Below are 27,188 nucleotides of genomic sequence, written 5' to 3' on the forward strand. Positions count from 1 at the left end.
CTTTTTGTTGTTGTTGTTGTAAACTAAATCCATTGATCTAATTCCATTTGATTTTTGTTTTCTGCAAATGATACTAATGATCAATAGAATCTTAGAATTGAAAAGTTAGAGAGAGAGAACGAGGAGAAATAAAAATGAAAATCATTTAAAATTTTAATATTTATTTTCGTTTTTTTTTTTTTTGAGAAAAATATTCTAAAAATATTTTGTTTTTGCTGTTGGCTTCTTAGATGAATTGATTTGGCAAGCTTTTTTTTACCCCCAACCAGCAAAAACCATCTCGAATGAATGATAGAAATTGAAGAGAGAGAAGAGAAAAACGATTTATCAATTGATTCTTCTTTCTCTAAATGAAGGCAACCAAATACATTGTCGTCGATGACAAGAAATTGAAATTCTTTGCTTTCCATCTAAGTTATGATGATGTTTTTTTTTGGTGTGGGTGATGGGGGGAAAATTATATTTTATTACCACCATCAATAGTAACAGTAATATTAGTATCTGTAGGCGTGTTCTCTGATTGTTGGCGTTCAAAAAAAAAAAAAAAAAAAAAATCAATTCACTGTATTCGGAATTTACTTGCTACTTCTTACTTCGATTATTATTATTTGTTTTTTTCTCTCTCTCTTTTTAAATTCTTTCAATATATTCTCTCTCTTGTTCACTCTCTTTGATATTTAGCTTTTTTAAATGCTACTAGCTAAAGAATATATTGTGGAATTTCAAAGTGAAAAACGAAAAATCACACAAAATTGCTACATACCAGAATATCCGTCTATATAATAATAATAATTGAAAGAATATGCGCTACACACAAGTATGCCAATCATTTATTTGAAAACGAAGAAGAAGAAAAAAATTCTCGTTTAATGAAAAAACCAAATAGTTCAGTTTTAGTGTGTTTGCGTTGTTGTTGGTGGTGGTGCCCTATGAACGTGATCATATTCGAAACGAATTTTCATTTTTTCGCGCGTTGACAAAAAATGATTCGTTCGTTCGTTTGTTCGTTCGTGTGTGTTTGTTAAGTGATTCAGAATATTCATCTATTGTTTGTTTTCATAATTCGGTGATTAACAATTTATTTTTACGAAGAAAAACTTGAATTCTTTTGGTATTTTCTTTCAAAATCAAATGTTTCAATGTAAGTGTTGTTTTTTTAATTGAATTGAAATTAAGTTTTTCTAAAAAATTATGATTCCATTTTAATGATGAGATTTTTTTTGAAAAAAAATAAATCCAATCAAATAAGATGGAAAAAGTAAATATAAATCAGATGTGACAATATCAAATAGTTATGTTATGTGAAAAGCGCTTAGATTTTGCGGTTTTTTTTCTTTATCTTTTATTCAACACGAAAAAAAGGTGAAAATAGTTTTTGGAAAGTTTTTTTTATGTAAAATTTTTCTTCTGCTAAATCACGAATTTCCGTTCAACTTTATCATTTTTTTTCGGTTTGTTTGTTTTTCTGTTTTGACACTATCAATATATACGTAGATCGTAAATAATATTTGTGACGACAATGTCAATCAATCGAAATCAATGTTTGTTTTTTTTTGTATGTTTGGTTTGTTTGTTAGGAAATTGTTATTGAATTTCAATAATCAATAATGATAATAATAGCAATCAATCAATTGATGTTTGTCGGAAGAAGAAGAAAGAATATTCAAAGGAAAAAAGTAGAAATTTTGTTTTTTTGTGACAAAAAAAATAAAACGAAGAAGAAAACATTCCCGCATTTGTATATGAAAATTTACATTTTTTTTCTCACTGAAACATCACAAATTTACAAATATATCTATTATCTTGATTGCTAAAAATAGAACAGACCTTTTTCAGATTGTTGTTTGATATGATCATAAAATTTTATTATGAATCCGGAAATAACTAGACCAAACGGATGTTTTTTTTTCATTTGTTGTTTGCTTCATTCATGATTCATAGTAATAGAATTATATCTGTGAAAACTGTAATGTTGATGAAATGAGAAGAAAAATGATAATATCATTTTTTTTTGGTGTATAAAAACAACTAAAACTTTTAAATTAGATCTATGATGAGGAATAAATCTTGTCAGAATTTTTAACTTTGTTTATTTCGACTATTCTGTTTATGCTATATTTATTATTTAATAAATAAATTATCCATCTAGATTCATAAATTCTGTTTATCATAGTTGTTTATCGAATTATTGTTTCGAAATATTTACAACATTAACACACTGGTTGATTGTTTGTAAATAAACATCAATTTTCGTCTAATGAAATCATTTGTATAAAAAAAAACTTAGAAAGATAAAAGTTTTATGTTTATTATCATCATCCATGCATTACTTATTGTTGATGGTAATGGAAACAGTAATTTCATAACAGTTTTTATTTATTTATTTACTACTTTGTTTTTTGCAGTAAATCTTTTCTCTGGTCGCCATCAATTTGAATTTACAGCCATCATCATCGATAACGTTTCAAAATCGGTTTTTTTACCGAACTATTTCTACATCAGGTTTGTTATTCTAAAAAATAAATCTTAATTCTATTGTTGTTTCATTGTTTTTTTAAATTAATTTTTTATTAATCAAATTAGCTAATAATTTTAATGTAGAAAATGAATCATACAAATCATCATCATCATCAACATCATCATCAACATCAACAACAACAACAACATCATCATAATCATCATCATCATCATCATTCAGATTCGATACATACTATGTCGACTACAACAACAACAACATCAGAATTGGATACAATTACAAATAATAATATTTATTATGGCAATGATAATAATGATAATAATAATTATAATTATAATATAAATAAAATGAATGAAACTGATCATGAATTATTGGAATTATTATTGGGACCAGTTCGTGATCCATTAGGTACTGTTGTACCAATGTCAATATTATATATTGTTTTATTAACAACCGGTACAATTGGTAATGTTTGTACTTGTATTGTAATTGCACATAATCGTTATATGCATACGGCAACAAATTTTTATCTATTTTCATTGGCTATTTCTGATCTATTATTATTAATACTTGGCTTACCACAAGAATTATTTTTATTATGGCAAAAATATCCATATATTTTTGGTGAATTTTTTTGTGTTGTACGCGGTCTATCATCGGAAACATCAACAAATGCATCAATATTAACAATAACAGCATTTACTGTTGAACGTTATGTTGCTATTTGTCATCCATTAAAATCACATACAATGTCACAATTACCACGAGCTATTAAAACAATATTGGTGATATGGGCTGTTAGTGCTATTTGTGCCTTGCCTGTAGCCTGGCAATTTGGTATCATTTTCATGGTATGATTATTATTTTCATTTTCATTATTATTTTTACAATAAACAATCATTTCAAATTGAAATTCTCTATGGGCAAAAATTAAAATATGAATATCCATTTGGATCATTTTTTGTTGTTATTTTTTTATGCTAATTTTCTTCATTATTTTTTCGAGCACATGACTTTCAAAAAAATGTTCGTTTATATTCAATTCAAATCAAGTAGGCTACGGAAAAAAAATAAGAATTGAAAGCAGCAGAATTAATGAAAAAAAAACAACATAACAGAACCAACCCAAACAAACAAATGAGAAATTCTTTTTCTTTTTTTTACCAGAAAAAAATGAAATATTTTCATTTGTTTCTTCATTTCCATCATTATGATTATGATGATAATGTAATGGATAGATGGTTCTTCTTTTATTTCTGAGTTTTGTTTCGATTTTTATTCCATTCCGATTCTATTCCGATTCTCTGTGTGATCCAATAATTAATTGTAACCAAAGAAAAAAAAATTATTTTATTATTCTTGATGATGTTTTTCTTCATTCATTCTTGTTTCTCTGTTTCAAATTGAATGTCATATTGTTTTATTTTTTTTGTTTTGTTTTGTTTCATTTCAATTCAATTTCATCAGCAAAAAAAAAATAGTGATGCAGAACCGTATCGAGAAAAGAAATAAAAACCCATTCCCATTGACCGGCATTTTCTATTTGGTTTTGGTTTTTTTCTCTTCTGGCCATTTTCGTGATTCTCTTTATGATGTGGATGAAAATTTGTCATTTTTTGTTACTTGTTGTTGTTGTTTTATCATTCTTGTCTATCTTTTTTTACTTCCTATAGGAAAATGTACTGTATTTTTAGCTTTCTTGATGATTTCTATATTCATTTGAAATTCTATTCAAAGTTTGTATGAAAAAGTTTTTTTTCTTCCACTTTAGGTCAATTATCAATTAGATTGACAATCTTTTTCTTTTTTTTCGTTTGCTTTTTCAAAAATGTTCACGAATGAATTACAACATATAAAAATAGATAAGAAAAAAAATAGTCAATCACTCAAGTTTTTATTTAAGGCGGAAATAAAAACAAAAAAAAAATCACAGAATTTATTTTCGTTTTTTCTTTCGGATTTTTTGTTTACAGTTTCATCAAGTTTTTTTGCGTAAGATTCATGATGATGATAATGTACCATTTGTTTTGAGTTTCTCTATTTAGCTAATTGAATTTCAATCATAAAGTAAACATACCCATACACAAACACAGACACCCACTTATGAATAATGATTTTTTATTGATTTTTAATTGATTTTTTTTTCTTTTCTCATTATTTTTTCATGATCACCTTGTTTGTAATGTGTGTGTGTATATTGGCGAAAAACATTAACAACAACAACGAAAAAAATCCTCATGTTCTGAAGATCAATAAAACATCAACATTACGAAACATATCTCGACAATGTGGTATGAAAGTTATTTATATGCAATATGGTTTTGAAACATCAGCAATCGTATTTTTTCTTGTACCAATTACATTGATTACCATATTATATGTATTGATTGGTATTAATCTTCGTAGAAGTTCACAACAACATCAAAGTATTATATTGACTATAAATCGTGAACATTATCAACAACAACAACAACAACAAAATAATAATAATAATCAACAGCAACATTATACAATTACAAAAAATGATCATCCAAATAATCAATTATTAACATCGAATGCATTAACGACAACTACGACAACGACGGCAACGGCAACAACATCAACATTAAAACCATCATCATCAGCACGTGAATTATCAACTATGAATTATTCGAATTCGAATCAAAAAGATATGAATAATAATATGAATAGCCATCATCATCATTCGAATCAAAATCTACAAAATCAACAATCATCGACGACATCAGCAACAACAAATCATCGATCAAGTATTCTATATCAACGTAATAATTCTATTTCAAGTTCTTATCAGAAACAGATTGCCTCAAGAAGATCAGTCATACGGATGTTAGGTTTGTTTTTTTCCAGAAAAAAAACCAAATAAACATTTCAAATGAAATCATTAGCTTTTCAACCATTTCTTTTGGTTTTGGTTTTTTCATTAGTTCAGAGAATTTTCTTACGGCTTAGTGCATTCTTTTCTATTCTGATTCCTTTTCTTTTTCTGAAAATTAATCATTCATTTTTTCTTTATCTCTTTTTTTCCCTCATTCAAACACTCATCAATTTCCATTGTAATATTTATCATTATCCACTTATCACATCATATTTGTTTTGTTTCCATTATTATCTAATGTGTATCATTATTATATTAATTATATAATATTATATATATTGGATAAAATTATAGTGGCCGTTGTAATAGCCTTCTTTTTTTGTTATTCACCATTTCATGCTCAACGTGTATTAGCTACATCGATGCATCGTTATAAAATACAATCATCAACAATACATTATGTTTATGTATTATTAACACATATTTCGGGTATTACCTATTATTTATCAGCAACAATAAATCCAATATTATATCAATTAATGTCAAGAAAATTTCGTTTAGCATTTAAAGATACATTTGGTAATTGTTGTCCTTGTTGGCGACCATCAATGCCCGAAATAACATATAATTATATGAATATTGTTGGACCAGTTAGTGGTGGTGGTTCAACATATCAACTAAATCGTATACCATCATTTCAAAATAATTATCAATATCGTCGGCCATCAAGTTTTACAAATATTGATCATCCTACACAACATTTACGTAATCATTCATCAATGAAATCAATACATTCATTTGATCCAATTATAATATCACCAACAACAGGTAAAGCTATTTTAGGTGAACCAACACCACCACGAACACCATCATCAATTTTACAATTTCGTTTGGATTGTCAAGAAAATGAATCAATATCCGATTCAATGTCAACAACAACAGGAATTGAAAAAAATATTGATCAACATAATAATACGATTAATACTAATACGGATATAAATCAAAACAATGATGATGTTAATATTGCAATGCATAGTAACAATGAACAACAATCATCCAAATCATCATCATCACATTCAACAACAACAACAACATTGGTAAAATTTAAACAATTTCTTGAAGTACCTTCGGTAAAATTCTAGTCTGCGATTCATTCATGCAAAAAAATATACACACACACATAGCAAACAGACAACAACAACAACAAAATGAAATGAAATGCTTCATCGATCCGGATATATGGATACGGTATATAATTTTTTTTGTTTTGTTTTGTTTTGTTTGTTGGCCAAGAATCAAATGAAACAAATTTTTGCTTAACATTACATACATTATTGAACAAATATTATCGATTCTTATCGATATGAATGAATGAATAAATGAAGAGAAGAGAGAGGAGAAGAAAATGAAAAACAAGACTTCCGAATGATTGTGATTTATTCTGTGTTGTTGTGGTGGTCTACAAAAGATGATAATAATTTTCATTCAAATTCTTTTATTCCGTGTGGGGAAGAGGGGGCAAATGAACAAGATTTTCTTTTTTTTTCTTTCTTTTTTTCTCTTGTTTGATAAGATTTGTTTTCCAGGAAATTTGCTTATTTTTACTGCATGTGTAATTGTGTGTGTGTGGATGTTGAAATACTAAAAAAAAAGATTTTTCTATCGACCAGAAATAGATTTGTTGTCGTTGTTAGTATTATCGGAACTAACAAACTATAGTTTGCATCGAACCGAATCATCTTGTCGAAATTTCGTTTGTTGTTTTGTTGTTATTATCATTTTTTTTCATCATTTTAAGGTGTTCTTCGGCTCATTGCTTTTGAGTGTGAATGATTCTTGGAATTTTTTTCCACACTTTTCGAATGTTTAATCGACTTTTGTCTTTGATTTTGTTTTGTTTTTTTGTTGTTGTTTTGTTTTGAATCAATTCAAACAAAAGTGAATGAGTGATTTGTAGAAGAGAAACAAAACTAAACAACAAAAAACGCAAAGAACAAAGTGTTTGCATCCTTTGATAATTTTTTTTCACTAAGAAAATTGATCAAAACAAAATACGATGCAATACGCGTTTGGAATTTGGAATTTCTTCTTAGCTTTTTTTTATCATTTCATTGTGAATAACATTTTCACTTGTAAATATTTAGTGTATTTCAATTTTTATTTTCTTCTTACTATTCATCATTCAAAGTCATGAATTTGAAAAGTTGTTACATAACACATTGTCATCTCTGTGTGACGAAATTCCAGAAAAAAACGAAAGAATTTCATTTCTGGAACTTTTCCTTTCAATCTTAATTTCGGAAAACTTTTCTATCAACATCATTATTCTGATTATCGTGAAAGAAAGGATGAATGATTTGTGAAATGGTCTTTGTGAATCTTTTTCTTTCTGTTTTCACATCTCTTTCTCTCTCTTCATATTGTATTGTTTTGTCATTTTTTTTCATTTTCCCTATAAAATATTCTTATTCTTCTTCCTCTCTTACCCATTGTGTACATATAACATCCTTTTTCTAAAGTTTTTTCTTTGAAAGTTTCATTTTTTCTTCTTTCATTTTGCTTACAAAATACACACAAACACAAACACATGAAAACCGATGAACAAAATATTCGCCCAAAAACGATGTTGATTGTATTCATTCAAAATTAAATCTTTCATTATTTGTATAATAAAAAATTCAAATAAAATTTTTTCAAATAAAACACCTACCACTAACCATTTTTTTGGTGCTTTAGCATTATCATCAACAGAAAATTACAAATGCAAATATGAAAAATATTTAAAATCAAATCGGTAAACACGATCGTAAGGTGAAGTGGAGCTCGGCGTGTTAAATTATTTACAGTATGATGATGATTACAAATAAATGATTCTTTTGTTTTGAAAATGAGATTTTTTCTTTTTGGTCACCTTATTATTATATTCACAATGAATATCAAAAAAAAAATTCCCATTGATAATTAGAATCTGGTCGTTTTCTGGTTTTTGTTTCGTTATTTGTGAATAGGTAACCGGCAGGAAGAATGTAGACAAACAGAAAATTAATTAATTAATGCAAGATATGTTTTCACTGTGAGACATATGGGGAAAAATATTCTAGATTTGTTAAAACTAAATTGTTTTAATTTGATTGAAATTGGAATGTTGCGCTTCTTTATTCTACATCTAAATAAAAAAAGTGTAGACTACTACTAAATTACTCAAAAATATAAGATTCTAGACCAGTCTTTCTCAACCTTCGATTTTTTAACATTATCGCCTATGGAAAAAGTGTGCCGCGGCACACTGGTTGAGAAAGGCTGTTCTAGACAAACAAATTCTTTTTAATAAATGAAAAAAAAGATGATCCATGAACAAGTGCAAGAACGATGAGCAAAAAAAATGCAAAATCTTCATCATGAGAACAAAAATTAAGCAAAAAACTAAGCAAATAATCAGACAAAAAAAAAAGATTCTTTGCAACGCTACAAAAACAACGAAACAATGAATTTATTACTAAAACAACAACAACTACCACTACTTGGATCATATAAACAAGATAATGGGATTAGATTTTTTTTTGTTTTGTTCGGTTCTTGATGATGATGACGATGATAATAAATAAATCCAACAAACAATGAATAGAATAATAGATTCACAAAATATATTGTTTTTTTAGTAAATGAAATAATCATTGAAATTGAATTTTATTCTTCTATTTGGATATTGATAATAACATTGCTTGCAAGAAAAAAAATACATTGGCCATTCTTTATCGGCATTTTGTTCAACATCACATGTTTTGTTTGAATAAATTTGTATGATGAAAATCTTTTTCAACAAAACAAACAAATTCAATTTGAATTCAATTGTTTTATTTATCTTGATTAAAGATTATTACCATCATCGTCATCATCATTATAGGATCCGAATTTTTTTTGTCAATGCTTTTGTTTGATTTAGAGAATCGCTTGCTTATCACTTGGCTGCTCGCAATTCAATTAAAAAAAATGTATTTGACAAAAATTGGTAATTAATTTAATTAAATTTTTTTTGAAACGATCATAACAATAACAATAATTTGAATGAAATTGATAGTAAAATAAATTTTTTTTTGTTTCTGTTGTTGAAAATAATGGTTTTTAAGCTATTCTAATGTTTGTTAATGTTTCTGGTTGAAATTTGTTTTGGTTCAAATGAAAAAATTGCAAAGATGAGAGAGGTGTTTTTGAGAGAATGGGTGATGATTGTTGATGATTTTCTTTATTATTCAAGACCACAACATTTATTCCATAATGCTTTTGGATATTGATTATCTTCATAATTTAGTCCTTGATAATTGGCTATTGAATAAGTTGATTTTTCAAAAAAAACAGTTAAAAATCGAGAAAAAAGATGAAAAAACCGATAAAATATAATTACCTCTCCAATGGCCAATACGAACATTCATTTTGTTCAGATCATCAAAAGCAAAACGTGGTATAGTCATTTTTCGTTGAAATTTTGGATGTTCAACTGTTTTATTAAAATTTTGATAATCAATCGGTATCCATGTTACACCATCAGATGACCAAAAATATGCAGGACGTTCATAATCGATTGCAAAAAATTTTCCCGATGCTAATTCAAATCCTTCAAATGAATCGATTGATCTACCGACAATATGCCAGGAATTACCACCAGAATCCGAAAAATAACACATAAAATTGCTGATTTGTTAAAGAAAAAGAAAAGAAAAAAAAGGTTTATTTAAATTAAAAATTGATTTTCTTTCCCCTAACCAGGAAAAAAAACATCTTCCAAATCAGAAAACATTAAATCTACCAGATTAATCATCTTTGCCATGTAATTCAATCATACTATAGTTAAAAAAAGAAGAACTTACTCGATATTTGAAGTAGCATCACAAAAATAAATAACATTCGTATATGGATCAATCGAAATAAGACGATTCTTTTTTGAAGTATCATCCGTATAATGAGTTTGAAATTTGAGTGCTACCAATAAAATCATGATGATGATGATGATCAGGGTGAAAAAAAGGAAAAAAAAATCGTAAATGATATGTTTAAGAATGAAATATAGAAAGACAAGTTGGTTTCAAATTCTATCCAATATGAAATATTGTCATTCTCATTGTCACAGAATTCCAAGAAAATCTCAAAAAAATATCAAAAGAAACCGAAAAACTAACTTACATTCATTCGATGCTGGTCTTGTTGATGATTCCAATTCTTTTAGATAACAACCATATAGTTCAAATTTGACAGCCAGATATTGATTATGAACATTGTCCTTGAAATCGATTTTCTGTTTCATTTTCATTGTAGCTGTTTTTGTTGGTTTTGTTGTTATAGTTGAAACACTATCTATAATTAAACGAATCAAACGAGCTTCGATCGGCTTTTCTAACCATGATTCACCAATTGCTTTAATATTTTCATCATTACCAACATTGTTATAAATAATTTTTGTTGAATTTGATCCCAGATACCAAACTTTACCATCAAAACTATATTCCAAATGATACATATGAATATTACGTTGATTTTTGATCGATTTAAATTCTATTCGTACAAGACGTGTTTTTTGTCGAAAATCTATTTGAATATAATGTTGTTCATTAGCTTGATTATGATGTCCATGACGCCAATTACGCCATGCTGGTGACCAAAATGATGATGATAAATTTGGTCGTGAAAATTTTGGAGCAAAACGTTGTGAAATAGCCGATGATGCTGTTATTTGATCATCATGTATATGGCCATCTGACATTCCCAATGGTTTATTACATTCTATAAATTCAATATTATCATTGAATTTAAACAAAGAAATATGATTAAGAATAAATATGTGACCGAATACAAATAAATAATTTATAATTAAGTTACAATGTGTCTTTGCGTTTCTTCTTGATTGGCAAAATAATTTTCAATTGTTTTTGTTTTTAGTTTCTACAAGATTGTTTTTTTTCCATTCTCTTTTGAAGAGAATATAAACACACTTACCCGTACTATGTGTTCGATAATTCATATGCTTCATTTGGCTGCAAGGAAATTTTGTATCACTTGATAAACGAAAATGTTGACATAACATACGATATGGTGTTATTATTGAAACCTCTTCACGACCATAACCACGTATATTACGTGGATCAATTTGTATGGTAAGATTGACAGTGAATTGTTCATTAAATAGAATCCATGGAAACTAGAGGGAAATGGAAAAAATTAGTTAGCTTATTTTTTTTCCGTTTTTGGTAATTTAATCATTTTACCAAAATATCTGTGGATCCATCGGCTAATCGTTTTAATTTTGGCAATCGTTTTGTATTGGCCCAATTGATATTGCTTATTTCAACAAATTCCGGTGTGAATATGCGCAACACTGGATTCGATGGTTCGGCATTTGAATCTGGTAAATGTCGAATGGTTGCCATCACTGTAAATGTTTCATTTCGATCTAAAACAGGCATTCGTTTTTTATAACGAATATTGACATCTAATTTTGGATTAGGTCCGTCGCCTTCTGAAAGTAATCGAATTTTGGCCTCAGTACGAGTGGTGATCGTATCAGTTAAATTACTATAATGAGCTTCAAATTCCAATCGATAGACATCATTCTCCGTTAATGAAGGATGATCAGTTAATTCAGCCAATACTTCGATCGTTAAAACATCGGCATCATCATCATCATCATCATCAGCATTATCATGTTCTTGATCATTATCGTTAGCAACGCTATTTGTCATGTTTATGATGTCATTATTATTGTTGTTGTTGTTGCTGTCAGTATTTTGATTTTGATCAACATCTTTTTCACTATTACTATTATTATTATTATTGTTGTTATTATTATTGTTTAAATCAATATAATGAGTGTAACCAAAATTGGCAAACCAACCAAGATCAGCATTGATCAAATTTGTTTGATTACTATTAACGGTAGAATTTAAGTGAATTTTTGGTGCATTATCCAATGGACAAGGAATATTAGCACCACCACTAATTAATCGCAAATCATAAAGTACAATATAGGCACGATTTTCATCTGTTTGACCACGAATAGTTGCTGATAATTTTCCAGTAGAATACAATGGAATACGAATTCTAAAAGTTATCCATTTTCGTTGTCGAATTTTGAAACCAATACCTTCAGGACGATTATTCCATTTAGCTGGTACCACTCTAGCACCTTCATTTATTGGAAAATGATCTGAAATTTTAGAAATGGAATTACTTTTTGCTTTATTAGGAACAACTGTAAGAGTTAATTCGTTTTTCGTTTCCATTGGACGTTGTTGATAACCATAAAGAACAGTTCCAGACACAATAAATGGTAATGAATCGGGAAACGATTCTGTTGGACGAATTGCAAACGCTAACCTCAGCAAATTATCATTATTTTCATCATCATTTCCAACAGAATTATTTTGGTTTTGTTGTTGTTGATACTTTAAATCAGTATGGCAAATCATTCCCAATTCAAATTGATTGTGTTGAACATTCAACGATAATGGTGAATAGCAGGGATAATTTCGGCCCACTTTAATAAATGCAGCATTACACATTTTATAGGAATTCGATCGATCCATAGCAATTGTCAATTTACTTTGATGATTTCGTTCAAGTTCAATATCGAAAAAGAAAAGCTTTGGTCGTGCATGATGTACCAATTTATTGTTACCATAAGGTTTGAGGGTCACTTTACGAGGTTCGGACGATTTTCGTCGACTGATTTCTAATGAATGATCATCATTTGCATTCGGTTTCTGTCCCACCGGTACAATTAAATGTTTAGTAACGGTAATATCTTTATGGCCATAAACGACTTTAATACGTATAGTTTGATTACTATTCTCTGCTTGATCTAACATTCTAATCATAGCCATAAATTCGATACTATTATCATTATGTTCATCGCGTTCAGATTTTCTATGATGATTACCAAAATTAGTTATCATATCCAATTGAAGTATAGCCCGTTTATTAAGCCCAAATGTTTCGTATGCATATTCAGCTTTTTGATTTGGTTCAACACAGGGTAGATTATATCCGATTCTATGAATCCATAGGCCACATACTGAGATGGCAGAATTTGGATCATTATCATCACCGTCAATTTCAATTTGTAATGGTCCCATTGTATTTGGTCGTGTCAATGTACGAATGAGAATGTTTGTCGTAAAGCCGGGTAAAATAAATGAATCAGTTTCATTGAATAATTCGGCTTCCAAATCGACTGACATATCGGCTGCAATCGGTTCGGGTAATAATTCTGAAATGTTCAAATTTATTTGCTCTGATTTGATAATGTTATCTTGATTGTCTGAGGCCGAATTTGAAATTATGTCAACTCGAATTGGATATTGCTTTGGTGACTGAAGCTGTTGTTGTTCACTATTGCCATTATTTGTTCCAGAATCGGAAATCATAATGACGAAATTTGTCAAAATTTTTTGCTTTATTTTCGAACCACTTACAACTGAAATTGATCCGAAATCGATTGCTGCCCGATCATATGGCCGAATATTTGTTTTATTTTTTTCTTTTGTCAATTTTTGATTACTATAGCCATAAACAATTTGTTTTTCATTGATTGTATCTCGTTCTACACAAGTGCAAGGCATTGTTTCAGCCACTCGTATAACCGCAAACCGACAGATTTTCAAATCAGGTAAACTATCAACAGCTGTTGCCATATCTGAATTGATTGCTATACGAAAATCTTCAAATGCAGCATTTGGTTCGAATTCTAATTCAATATCGACTGCGGCTCCTCCTCCTACAATCAAATCTGACCATTTTACTGAACTATTTGTTGACAATTCGATTATCGATGATGATGATGTCGATGATGATGAAGATGAAGATGATGATGATGATGAAGTTTCATTATTTGCAACATCCTCGGATGACGAGATTTTTAGCTGACTATTTGAAATTATTACAGGTTTTGTTTCATATCCACTAGTTACTTGAATCTGTTCTGGTTTTATTGAATATTCTATTGCATTGATAATAGATAGATTAAAATTTAAATGGAGATATTAAGTTTGTTTTTTTTATAAAAAAAATAACTTACCACCAGATTTGACTGAACTATCAAACGGTAATCGAAAAGTAATTTCAGCAACCATATCATTATCCTCTAATAAAAATGGATTCACTAAACGGATAAAATTAATTCTACCAAAACGGAAAACAAATTTATTATTTTCGATTTTTTCTGGTTTTAAACGAGCCGGATTAATATACGGTATATTAATACCCATTTCTTCATTAATGAATCGAGCTGCACATGGTATGAATGGTAGTTGTGGTGTTGCCATTCCATCAATAGTGATAGCATAATCGGTAAAAACATTTTCATCTTTGAAATCTCTGAACTTGGATCGAATTTTTAGCTGTGTTAAACTGCCTTTACTCAAATCGGTTTGCGTGAAATTGGCTTCAGATCCAATTATAAATGATTGTAATCTTTCGTTACTGTTTCGACCGATAATAGTTATGTTAATCAATCGTGTATAATAGCTACGTTTACCAACAAAAACATCCAATTGAAATGACATATTTCGTCCAATATTTTCTTCAAAATTCAATGCATAGACTGGAAAACTAAAACTGATAATATTGTTCGGATTTCTCAAAAATAATCGAGATTTTTCTCCATTGTTGGTGATTGTATTCATATTCAACGTACTTAGTGTATACGACTGTAATGAAGCACTTAAATTTCGATAGCCCTTATAATGATGAGGTGAACTAGGCATGGCTACATAATTCGGTCCAAACTTTGCAACAGTTATCAGTCCCAATGATATTCGATTGTCCGGTTCATATTCATAAGATGTTTTATTCAATTCAATACGAACAGGATCTGAACGAAATTGAAAATTTGCATTGAATCGAAAAATGGCTGCACTATCCAAAGGAATTTTTGCAGGCTCTTCAACCATATCAACGTCGCAAAAAATCTGATCATCTTTCTGTTAAACAAAAAACAAACCAAATAAGATTTGTCATTATTTTAAGATTTGCTTGAGGGTTTTAGTTTTATCATTTATTTTTAAGTACACTTACAGACAAAACTGAAACAGTTGTAATTTCCGATTCGGCTACATATATCATATTTCCTTTAGAATGTTCAACACCAACAATGATTGAATGTTTTTTCTTAGCTCTACGAGGTTTGCGAAATAATATAGTCGAAAAACAAACGATCATTTCATTCCGTTCTGGGCCATTGTTTTTGATTGTACCAAAATCCAATGTCAATCGATCATACTAAAATGACAATAATAAGTAATAAACAAAACAAAACAAAAAAGAAAGAAAATAATTTTGATCAAAAAATTGAATATCTAATTTTTGATTCCAATTCCACTAAATTAATAAATCGAAAATACTTACGACATTGGCCGTTTTATTTGATAGGAAAAATTTCGCTTCAGGTATATTGAATTGTATGTCGGTTGTTTCAAATGGCATTGAAAAATTATATAATGATAATGATGTACGACTACTACTCTGATCTGATGTTTTTATTTCCAATACAAGATCGCTTGAACCTTTCGGTAATCCAATCAATAACATATAATGTATTGAACTGCCCACTTGTAATGAATTTGTTTCACCAGCCAATGTACGTAGACCAAATTTAAGACCATTTAATTCATCTTCATCATCATTCGATGTTCCTGATGAATCATCGGCTGATTCAGCTGCACGTTTGATACGGTCCAATTGATTTTGAATATTAACAAATATTGTCAATGTTCGTGTAGAATAAAAATTTTTATCCATATAATTCCCAATAGTTTTATCATTCCAATTTGGATTTATTGCTATGATCATCAATTTGTAATGTTGTTCTTGTTGATTATCAATTAGTTTTGGTTTATTGATGAAAATTTCTCCCGTTGTTGAATTAATATGAAATATTTTTCGTTCATCTTGTTCAACAATTTCATAACGAATCTGTGCACATGTACAATTTTCAATATTTAAACCGATACAATCCGAATTATGGATATCATTATCATGTGCATGTGCCCTATATATTGGTTTATAATGATGGATCGTTTCACTTTTCAGATAAAGATTGATTATTTTTTCTGAAAAATATGGCTCATGTTGATCATCTGTTTTCATGAAAATGGATTGGACAAGTTGAAAGTTATAAAAAAAAATTTGCATTATTTTGAAGGGATTCTTTCATCTTATTTTATTTCTTAAAAATATTTAGAAAAAAATAAACTGCAATTCGGGAGGAATTGTTGAAAAAAAAAGGAAAATATCTCAAATTTCTCTCACCAAATTGATCGCAATGTGATCCACGCCAACATGGCCTACATTTACAATGGCTGTCGTTTGTTGTTTCATCATTATCAATACAATCACCATTGATGCAAACATTACCATTCTTACATGATGATGATGATGATGATTTTGTCCAAACCAAATGATATGATAGGAAAAAAATAAGCAAAGTAGTAAAATTACTTCTTGACATGTTGATAGCCAAAATGATTATGTTTGTATTTGAAATAAAAAACCTCCGAATGAAGATTCTTGGGATTCTGTGATCATCATAATAATCATCATCATCGAATTTAATAAATTCATATTGACGCAATTAATTCGTTGCTTAGGTATATGTTTTTTTTTCCAAAAAAAAGAATATTCCAGTGATTTTTTTTTTGTTCTGATCTGAATAATTCAGATGAACAATCACGGGAATTATGAAAAATAGCTAGAAAAAAAAACAAAAATGGCAATAGTTCTCATGAATATATTTTGTTTGCTTGGTTTGCCATTTTGGTTTGCCAGTTGAATCATCGGTATGAAAGAGATGACCATTTAGATTTTAGATAAATTATTTAGAATAAAATAAATCTTTCGAATAAATGGTGATAAGTAGTGTACAATGTCGTAGATACACTGATTTTTTTATTATTATTGTTTTTTCATTTTATTTCTATGTGTTTCTATGGGTTTTGTTTTGTTTTGGTCATTTGTTTATTGTCTATGTTTGATTTAGATTCATAATTCATTCAAGTGCGAAAACAAGAGATAAAAAGAGAGAGAGAAAAAGAAAGTTTTTAGCCAATTTAATCTTTTTTATTAATGGACAATTTATAAATGGTTCATGATAATTACCAAAATTGACTTGAAATGAACAAAAAAAAAAAATATCTTATGAAAATGGATAATTTCGAATGTTTATGTTTCTAGGAAAAAATAAATAAATAAAATTTTCAATTAAAAATTGATAGCAATCATGATTATAATAATAATGTAAGATAAATGATAAAATTGAAATTGAAATGATTGATATGATCGTGAAGAAATGGCCGGTGTAAATGGATAAAAAAAATCTGCCGGTAATTCAATACGAAATGATGGTGCTGGTGCATATTTCGGTACAAATGGTACGCTTAAATCGATAAAGTTTACATAAGTACGTAAATCGATCCATAGATTACAATCATCATCATCATCATCATTTACCATAGTATTATTGTTCGATGTACATTTATAATTTAAACGAGATTTTTTCCGTACAATTTCCATACCATTCATTTGATAATGTATTTGATCGATACGATTAATAAAAAAATTGTACGTTAATTCAGTAATAATTTCTTCGTTACATTGTAATTGATTTTTATAATATTGTTGTTGTTGTTGTTGTTGTTGATAAATCCGACTTTTTTTATTTTTATTATTATTCATTAATAAAGTAGTAGAATTTTTATCTCGTAACAATGGCCGAATCCAGATTATAGCAGTATTATTATGGATTAAATCCAATCGAATTGGTGGATATGATCCGATAAATAAATAACTAGTATTATTTTTTTGATCATCAACATTATCATCATTATTATAGTCGACAAATGGTAAATATTTACTAACTATAGATTTGATGACCGTACATAGCATTGATTTTGTTGTTGTTGTTTGTGGCCGTTGTCGTTGATCGGTCACTGTATCGGTATTATTCACGGCCATTGTTTTAATAATTTTATTCAATGATAAACGACATGTGTCATAACGATTCCAGCCAAATTTTAGAATAGAATCGGCAATTTTTTCTTCATGATTACATAAACCTTTTGCATAAGTACCGAGAAGAAAATTTCGTTTTTCAATTTGACGATGAGTATGGTTTTGATCGATTCTTATGAATTTAATTTCCTGACCAAATTTATAACCTTTTGTTGTGGACCCGCTTTGTTCATCATTAGTTAATGATTTTTCTGTTATTGATGGCAATTTTCTTCCAAACCAACGGAATGTTACATTGAATTTTTGTTGAATATAATTTCTAGATGGCAAATTAACAGCCGTCAAAAAGCCTATTGAAGACAAATCGATTTGGCCGATCCAGACTTGTATTCGCCTTATACCATGTATACCTTCATGCCAAACTAAATAATCAACTTTTTCAACAACATTATGGCAAATTTTTGTTTCAGGATCAAAATATGGTTGTTCATATTTTTTTCCATCCGTTTCCATTCGAACGAACTTATAGCTACCATTTAAACTAGTAGTGTTCAATTTTTCCGATACAGTAAATGTTTGATATGCGAAAACATCTGGCTGTAAATAGGTTCGATAATCGAAAAATTGATTGCTAATACAAGTTTCGGATAAATTTTTTTCAACAATACGAAAACAAATCGATTGGTAATCATATAAATATTTGACTGTTTCAAATCGGTCACTACAAATATCTATTTGTCCATTAATGTTGTTTAAACCATTGATTGAAATTGGCAATTTCCAATGGTAATATTCTAAAATGGTTGAATTTTGTTTTTGTTGTTGATTATTTTGTTTTCGAAAACGGAAACGAATTAACGGAGATCCGGATTTATATTGAACTAATGATTGAATTTTTGTTATATTTTTTATTATTCGTTGTTCAAAATCATCATTATCATCATTATCGAAAAAGGATTTTGAATGAACTAATAGTTGTTGACCAAATCGAAATCGATGTTTTGATTCTAATCGATCCAGTTGATTTGTTTCGGTAATAATTGGCTGATAAACATATGATTGTTGTTGGTAAGTATTTTCTTTGGCCAAACATAATAACGGTGATGATTGATAAAATAATTGCTTTTGATCATTGTTATTAAAAAAATCTGAACACATCAATAATGATGTTATTCTTATGTCGGATTCAGATTTCGATTGATGACATTGTCCAAATGAATAGCGATCAATTTCCGTACAATTTTGATCACAACAACAATCTATGTCACAATAGTCGATGATTGAATCACATTCACAATATTTTGTTGTGTTTGGCCATTTGGATAGAATTTTTTCAAATTCTTTACGATATCGTATAAATTGTTCATCATTTATGTTCAATTTTGTCTTATCATCTGTATTATTAATTAAATTTTCATGAAAAGTATTGTTTGATGGTTCGGAAGCAAATAACATTGATTCATTGATCAAAATTAAATAAATTGTGATGAATGAAATTGAAAATTTCAAAATTGCTTTGATGGACAATTTTTTCATATTGCTAAGTTTGTTATTTTTTTTCGGTTATTTAGATGATGATTAATGAGTTTCGACACCAAATTTTTCAAAATCTTTCATTACAATATTCAGATCAAGACAAACGATGCCCATCGTTTCTGTATGTAATCTAAAACGTTGTTCATGCGAATAAATTAACCATTCTTCGGTCAAATGTAACGATTCACCATTGAATATGTTGGCCAATCGATCGATAATGGATCCAATTGGACGCCAAGTATGGCAACGAATTTGTTTAAAACCCGGCTGTGATGGAATGTTTACCACACCGTAACTGATTAACGATGTTTGTTCGAAAGAATTTCTATGCCAAACTTCAATCAATAATTTTGGCCAACCTGAATACAAAACAAAAATAATGATTGATCGATATCAAATGAATATTACCCAAATGTAAATATATTTTAATGAATTTACCTTGAATTCCTTTGGTTACTAGATGCAAATCGATTGGATGTGACCAGCAGACAAAATTATTTAATGATGATGATGAAGTGGAACAGTCAATTTGTGTTTGTCCTTCAGCTATACCTTCAAGAATTTTCCAACCAGATCCTAGTCATTTGAATGATTCATCATTATATATACACGCTTAATTCATTCATGCTTACCAATAATCAATTTCCATTTACAAAATAACGAATTTTCATTGAAATTTTCACCGCCGGTAATTTGCCCAATCAAAAACACTTCAGCCATTCGGCCATTTATATAATTACTTAAATCACAAATTCAAGATAAAAATGATGTTTAGATTGAATTTTTTTCGTTGTTGTTGTTGTTGAATTCTATCGTTTTGATGAAATATTTTCAACGATCCAAAACATAACGCGTAACCATGGGCAACCAAAATTCATTTGCAATCATATATTGACCAAACCTTTTTTTTCCAGATTCATTCATTCATTCAATCAAAATACAGAAGCTGATCAAAATTATCCAATACAGTGGTACCTCGGTTAACGAACACCTCGGTTAACGAAATTTTCGGTTAACGATTTCGGTCAGGAGACCGTTAACGACGATTTTTTCGGTTAACGATGATTAAAAAACAAGTATTGCATTGTATTTCGGTTAACGAACATTTCGGTTAACGACGGTTTTTCAGGAACCGATCATCGTCGTTAACCGAGGTACCACTGTATTTTTTCAATTTATTTATTGATCTGTTTATTATTAATTGTATTATCATTACCAGCATTTAATTAATGAATTACAAAAAAAAAATCAACAAAAAAGAATTGGGGAAAAAAATGTATCACAGAGCTGAGTATTTAAATGTTTGTGTCTGTTTGATAATGATTATTATTTAATGAAAATATAAATTAATAAATCTGAGCATCTATTTGACAAGAAAGAAAAAAAAATGAAAGAAGAAAACAAAATTCGTATAGGGAAATATGTAAGTTTTTTTTTGTTTACTTTTTTCTTTTCTTTGGTTTTTATGAATATAAATGAATGAAAAATCAATAAAAATTATGATGATAAGAATTTCTTTCGAGTATTCGAATATGATTGTTTTGTTTTCACTTTCTAATGCCTTGAATGAAATGCGACAAAAAATTGATTGAATTTTCGTAATTTTCTTTTTTTTGTTTCTCTGTCTGTCAAAACCATTTGCTAAAGAATGTTTGCATTTGGTTTGTTGTCATCATCCGTATTGATTTCAATTTGAATTATTTCTGATTGGGATGTTTTGCTTTCGTTCGTTGCTTCAATTTGCTCATATTGATTTGATTCTGATGATGATGATGATGTTGTTGTATGATTTTTTGTGTCAAATTCATTATTTGATATGGTTGAAACAATCACTAGCGGTGGTTTTTGATTCTGATCACGATCATCATTCAGACTAACCGTTTCAGGTGTTGCTAATGGTGCTTTTCGTTTTGAAATTAAACTACGTAATCGTCGTAAACGTTCTTCATCATAAACTTCTTCATTACTAAATTTTTTACGTCGATTTTTTCGTATAGCTGCAAGATGTTCACTAGTTGTCATTGATGTTGCCGGTATTGCTGATGCAAAACTTGTTTCCAACATAATTTTTTTGGAATGATGATAATGATGAGGTTGTTGATAAATATGATCATTTGTATCCGTTATCGATGAAAAATATTTCGAATCATCATCAGAACTATCATCAATACTATTTCGTTTATTTTTATCATTGTCTTCTTTGCTATTACCACCACCACCACCATCATTTGAATCAGATTTACGTTTTGGTTTTGGTGGGCCCGTATTAATCAATAAACTTTCTAATGCTTCAAGTATTCTATCAGGCATATGATCACGAATCATACTTGGTGAGATTAATATTTCATCAAAATCTTCGTATCCAGCCCATAATGCTTGTATGATGAATTGTTTTTGGCCAATTATACGCCTTTAAATTGACAAATATTATTTTGTCATTCAATATCGCATGATGATCCAGAAACAGAAAGAAATACAACAAAAAAATGATAAATATTAGACATTAGATTGAGATAACAAATGACAATAACCAATAAATTCAATTTGAATCAAGCACATATAAAGCAATTATTATTATTATTATTACCTCCATTTTGATTCAAAAAGAAAGCTGTTGGGAGTGTTTTGTTATTTTTTTTTAAAAAAAAAGTTTGTTTGTTTGGACAATGAATGAGCGGTGATAGGAATAATTTAGTTTTGCCCCAAATGAATCCATGTAATGAATAATCCAAAATGATGAAATAAATTTAATAAAGGAAATTGATTGAAAATATTGGAATTAAAAATTTACATATAGGCAAAATTTGAATGAAAAATTAAAACAAAAAAAAGTCAAACTTACTCGGATTTGTTCGGATGAGCTTTGACTAAATGAATAATACTTCCCGGTGGATATAATGGTGTATGTACAGTTAGTTGAATATTTTCATCATTCGGATGTGTGGAAATATTTTCGATTGGTTCTTTTGGATACAGATGATGTTGATGCGGTTGTTGTTGTTGTTGTTGACTATTTGTTGGACTAATATTCAATGTATTACCATTATTATGTTTACATTCAACAATATCACAATTGGATATTGATGTTTGTGATAGAATATTATTTTCCGATTTGATTTTAAATTTTTTAACATAATCATCATGATTAATGTCATTATTTCCTATACGAAAACTTTTATAAATAATTGGCCATTTACTCATATCACAATTTTTAATAGCTTTGATTAAATCAAAACGTAATCGTTCCATTTGATGAAGACCTAATCTTGGTATAATATCTTTACCCAAAACAATTGATATGACAAAATCTTTGGAATATTCGGCTAAATCATGTGAAAAAAGGCCACCAGGTGGTGCGAATGCAAAACAAATAACATTCGTATAAATTTCTTTTAAAAGAACGGCTAAAATTGCTGCCGTACCAGCACCTAATGAATGTCCAACGATTATAATCGGATATTGATGATGACTATTTGTAGCTAGATTTCGTATTTTTAATTCTTCATTAGCGATTTCGATTATATGTTTTTCAATTAATCGTGAACGAATATAGGCTGCTGCTGCTACCATTCCTTTATGACCGTACCAATTTTCACGAGATGGCGTTAACGGAAGCAGATCATATTCCGCATTCAAATCGGTTAAAACCTTGAAACAAAAATAAAATTAGAAACAAAACAAAAAAAATTGATTGAAAAATAAAGTATGAAATACTTACATCATACAATGACAATGTACCACGAATACTAATCACAATGGACATTTTGTCATAATCGACAGCAACAAAAAATGGTGGCTTTTCAATGGCAACATAATAGGTAATGTAAATGATTTTATAATCATGATCAATACAGGTTTGTCGAATGGCAGCACGATTACATAGACAACAATTATCGCCCAAAATATTATCACTTTCACGATGAATATTGACAAATTGTTGATCATCACTATCGATCATTGTATCGGTATCTAAATGTCCACCAATACAACATCGTGAACATTTAGCCCAACGTGAACTATGATTTCCACAACATTTTATATGTTTCAAAAGACGAAACCATTGTGATAATGGGTTAGAAACCATATACATTGGCCATCCATAAATGGCCAATGAATAATGAAGATAATGGATTAGATTGTACACTTCGCGTATGACCAGAACATGTGTAAGATCAAGAAATTTTGTCTCGGCAGTGATAGCAGCACCCGAAAGAAATTGAAAAATTTTTGGCTCTTCATTATTGTTTCGCATTCGTTCTTGTCTATGTGATTTTTGTTGAACACGAATCAATGATAATCCGGCTACAACATCCGATGGTACTACATCAAGATCACGAAAAAATTCTGATAATAATTTGGCAATTTCAGTAAAAGAATTATCTCTTCGATCCTTAACACAACAAAACCAACGACAACGATTTAGCCAAGATTGTTGATATTTTCTTAACGCTTCACGATGACGCCAATTACGATGAAAACTATTCGAACGTCGATATTTGTATTTCGAATTGGGATTATTAAGACTTTCTTGAAAACGTTTCATTTTCACCCAGCTTTTACCCGCATAATCGAATGCACACCATACAAACAGAATTAATGTTATCCAAATCAATAACAAAAATATTTTCAATCCGATCACGATGTCTATGGTCGAGGCACATAGATTATTTTTATTATCGATTTGATTATGAAATAGGATAAATAATCCATATATTTCCCATAGAATTTCAATTGAAAATAATGCTAATGACAAAATAGAAAAACAAAACAAAACAAACAAAATTTATTTAAATGTAATTTTAGAAAATATAAATTATCATGATAAATGATTATGATGATAACAATCTTACCAAACCAAATGTAGATCAATATATTCAATGATGAACGTGCTTTTGTATTCAGTATTGAACCACGTAAACTTACTTTAATCATAAAGATTTCAAGTATAATGAATCCAAATAATGATATAAATTGTCCAAATACTGGTAATGTTATTATCAATGGACAATTGTCATCAAGAAATGGTGTACCATTTTTGGCACATATAAAAATATAGATGAGTATCCTTTTTTTTTAAATTTGGATTAATAATTTATTTTTTTAATTACTTTTTTTCAAAAAACAAATCTTACCACAATAGATGTGTAATTAGATAAATTGATGCTGGAACAATTATATCATCGGAACCAATGTTCCAACGACGTGATGCTATAACCAAACCTGGCATATTTTTGTCATTTAGAATTTCTTTTCTTCAATATTCAAAAATAAAATTGAATTTATTTATTTTTTTTGTTCTAGTTAGATTGAAACTAGTTGGAATTTTGTTGATTCTATCGATGTTGATCATCATCATCATCATTGATAACATCAATATTTGTCGTCGAATATGTTTGATGCTATTATCATTCGATCGAATTTTTTTTTATTTTATTATTTATACATTTTCGGGTTTCGTTTTAAAATAGTGATGATGCTATATGATTGAACATCATCATCATCATCATCACTATTTATTCGTTTTTATTATTTTAGTATTACATTACATTACATTACATTTTAATTTCCAATTTAGAATCAAAATCAAATATTGACACATTGATGTATACACAATACACACAAAACACAAAAACACATTTTAGAATCAACAACCACAATGTGATGATGATGATGATACGGATACAACAACAAAAAAAACTTTCAACGAAATAGAAATACAATATTATTTTGTATCAAAAATTTTTTTTATTATAATTGGATGCGCGGCATTCGAATGTAATAAATAAATTTATTTTATTTTATTTTATTTCACATGATAGATGTTTATGGTTGAATGAAATTAACGAGAAAGAAAAACAACCAAACCAATCGAACGATTCCGGATGAAAAATGTGGAGAATAAGAAAGAAAGAAACAAACTAACAACAATAAATCTGTATATGTTTGTTATTCTCGGGTATATATCAAATCAGCATGTTGTGAATTCTTCTTAAAAGAAAAAAAAATCAAAGAGTAAAAGAAAAAAGGGAGACAAAAATTCTTTGAATTTAATTAAATATGAATGAGGAACAGAATGAAAGGAATTTTGTATTTTTTTTTTTTGATTTTGTTGTTTTGTTTGTTGCCTTTTCATTCAATTCATGTATACATTTTTTTTACAAGTTCGACAATGATTCTGTACAATGATTCCACACACACACACACACAAATATATTCGTACGCAGACTCATTTATATATAGAATATTATGAACCCGAACATTTAAAAGAATCGAAAAAAACATGAAAATGATTCATCAATGTATGGATGTATAGTGTGTGAGTAAATGAATGAATGAATGAATGATATAAAAATAGAGACAGTCCGTCTACCAAAATTATTTTTACGGGATACCCGACTGTGTGTGATATGAACCGCGTTGAGTATAATAGCTGACTTTTTAAGTCGTTGTTTCGACATCCATACTACATTTCAATATTTTGGATGAAATGAATGGAAGTGCAGCTTTATGAATACCACCCTCTATAGACCAATATTGAATTTGGATCAGTCCAGTTTCGAAATTTTCGTTACGCTTCGCTTTCTTTTTTTCGTTCATTCTTAGGATACTAAACATCCATTTCCGTTTTTTGTCAATTTTCTTTTTCATTCATCTTGAAAGCGATTTTGGTTTTTATTTTGCCATTATTGATTGGAATAAATATTTCAGGCAGATGATTGATCAGATGAATCGTTGAGTTGATATTTTTTAATATTTTGCATAACTTTTGTTAGATTTGTTGTAGTTTTGGTTTTCGTAATCATCGATTGAGAACGGGAATGTTTTCCCAACAAACGGTTTGTTGATTTATTGGGCGATAATGTTGAATCTTCATCGAATGCATTATCAAAATCGAATTCAGTTTTTTCCACTTGTTCATGGTCATTAGATTCTTGTTCATTGTTTTGTTTTCCATCATTCGATTCATTCATTTGTTGATCATCGGTTAATTGCGATGGTGATATCCGTCCTGGACATTTCCATTCTAATTCAACATAACCGTTCGTTTTGATTTGTTCATATAGGGTTACAATATCCACGCCTGATGGTTCCCATAATCGTACATTTCGATTGGATGGATGTAATCGATAATGAACATTCGATTCATAATAAGTTTCTTCATCACTACAATTGGCCCAGATATCGTTTGAATCCATTATTATCATCAAAATATCAAGATGTTGGATTTAACAATTGAAAAATTATTTGTGTTAGATGAGCGCGACAATTGAGTCATTTTTCAAGGTATAAACTTGTCATCCATTAGCCATGAGAGATATTTAAAACGTATAAACAGCTAAAAACAAT

General features: G+C 28.8%; 6 protein-coding genes across 8 annotated transcripts; 1 reads left to right on the forward strand and 5 right to left on the reverse strand.

Moving 5' to 3' along the window:
• The first annotated feature begins 811 nt into the window (after positions 1-811).
• Positions 812-25,878, forward strand: LOC113797904 (uncharacterized). Of its 2 annotated transcripts, XR_012847343.1 has the most exons (7): positions 812-1,141; positions 2,406-2,502; positions 2,584-3,327; positions 4,725-5,328; positions 5,667-6,560; positions 19,877-21,264; positions 23,395-25,878. XR_012847343.1 is itself a non-coding variant. In XM_075825157.1 (5 exons), the coding sequence occupies exons 3-5, from the start codon at positions 2,605-2,607 to the stop codon at positions 6,452-6,454; spliced, it is 2,115 nt and encodes a 704-aa protein (XP_075681272.1). In that variant the 5' UTR covers positions 812-1,141; positions 2,406-2,502; positions 2,584-2,604; the 3' UTR covers positions 6,455-8,107. The 2 variants fall into 2 exon arrangements, 1 of the variants encoding a protein (XP_075681272.1); XM_075825157.1 differs by lacking the exons at positions 19,877-21,264; positions 23,395-25,878 and having other exon boundaries at positions 5,667-8,107.
• Positions 9,061-16,890, reverse strand: LOC113797854 (uncharacterized). Its single transcript, XM_027348300.2, has 10 exons — positions 16,608-16,890; positions 15,705-16,435; positions 15,375-15,578; positions 14,377-15,280; positions 11,570-14,298; positions 11,301-11,502; positions 10,491-11,087; positions 10,178-10,289; positions 9,715-10,001; positions 9,061-9,635 (listed from the first exon to the last, which is right to left on the reverse strand). The coding sequence occupies exons 1-10, from the start codon at positions 16,804-16,806 to the stop codon at positions 9,559-9,561; spliced, it is 6,042 nt and encodes a 2,013-aa protein (XP_027204101.2). The 5' UTR covers positions 16,807-16,890; the 3' UTR covers positions 9,061-9,558.
• LOC113797902 (uncharacterized) lies at positions 17,281-19,841 on the reverse strand. The gene has a single exon (XM_027348363.2). The coding sequence runs from the start codon at positions 19,839-19,841 to the stop codon at positions 17,556-17,558; it is 2,286 nt and encodes a 761-aa protein (XP_027204164.2). The 3' UTR covers positions 17,281-17,555.
• On the reverse strand, positions 19,884-20,613 carry B9d2 (B9 domain-containing protein 2). Its single transcript, XM_027348495.2, has 3 exons — positions 20,474-20,613; positions 20,280-20,417; positions 19,884-20,200 (listed from the first exon to the last, which is right to left on the reverse strand). The coding sequence occupies exons 1-3, from the start codon at positions 20,559-20,561 to the stop codon at positions 19,884-19,886; spliced, it is 543 nt and encodes a 180-aa protein (XP_027204296.1). The 5' UTR covers positions 20,562-20,613.
• Positions 21,176-25,204, reverse strand: inaE (inactivation no afterpotential E). 2 transcript variants are annotated; one of them, XM_027348333.2, is made up of 6 exons: positions 24,974-25,204; positions 24,692-24,906; positions 23,560-24,584; positions 22,684-23,489; positions 22,429-22,452; positions 21,176-22,251 (listed from the first exon to the last, which is right to left on the reverse strand). In XM_027348333.2, exons 1-6 carry the CDS (start codon positions 25,066-25,068, stop codon positions 21,483-21,485), a joined length of 2,934 nt encoding a protein of 977 aa, XP_027204134.2. In that variant the 5' UTR covers positions 25,069-25,204; the 3' UTR covers positions 21,176-21,482. The 2 variants fall into 2 exon arrangements, with proteins under 2 accessions (XP_027204134.2, XP_027204136.2); XM_027348335.2 differs by lacking the exon at positions 22,429-22,452 and having other exon boundaries at positions 21,234-22,251.
• LOC113798021 (uncharacterized) lies at positions 25,871-27,144 on the reverse strand. The gene has a single exon (XM_027348499.2). It carries the CDS (start codon positions 27,044-27,046, stop codon positions 26,546-26,548), a length of 501 nt encoding a protein of 166 aa, XP_027204300.1. The 5' UTR covers positions 27,047-27,144; the 3' UTR covers positions 25,871-26,545.
• Positions 27,145-27,188: the final 44 nt, after the last annotated feature.

The sequence above is a fragment of the Dermatophagoides pteronyssinus genome, unplaced genomic scaffold (genome assembly GCF_027571235.1).
Source record: "Dermatophagoides pteronyssinus isolate colony J.1.1.1.1 unplaced genomic scaffold, Derpt_VIB-CSIC_2022.12 sq0003, whole genome shotgun sequence".
NCBI lineage: Eukaryota > Metazoa > Arthropoda > Arachnida > Sarcoptiformes > Pyroglyphidae > Dermatophagoides > Dermatophagoides pteronyssinus.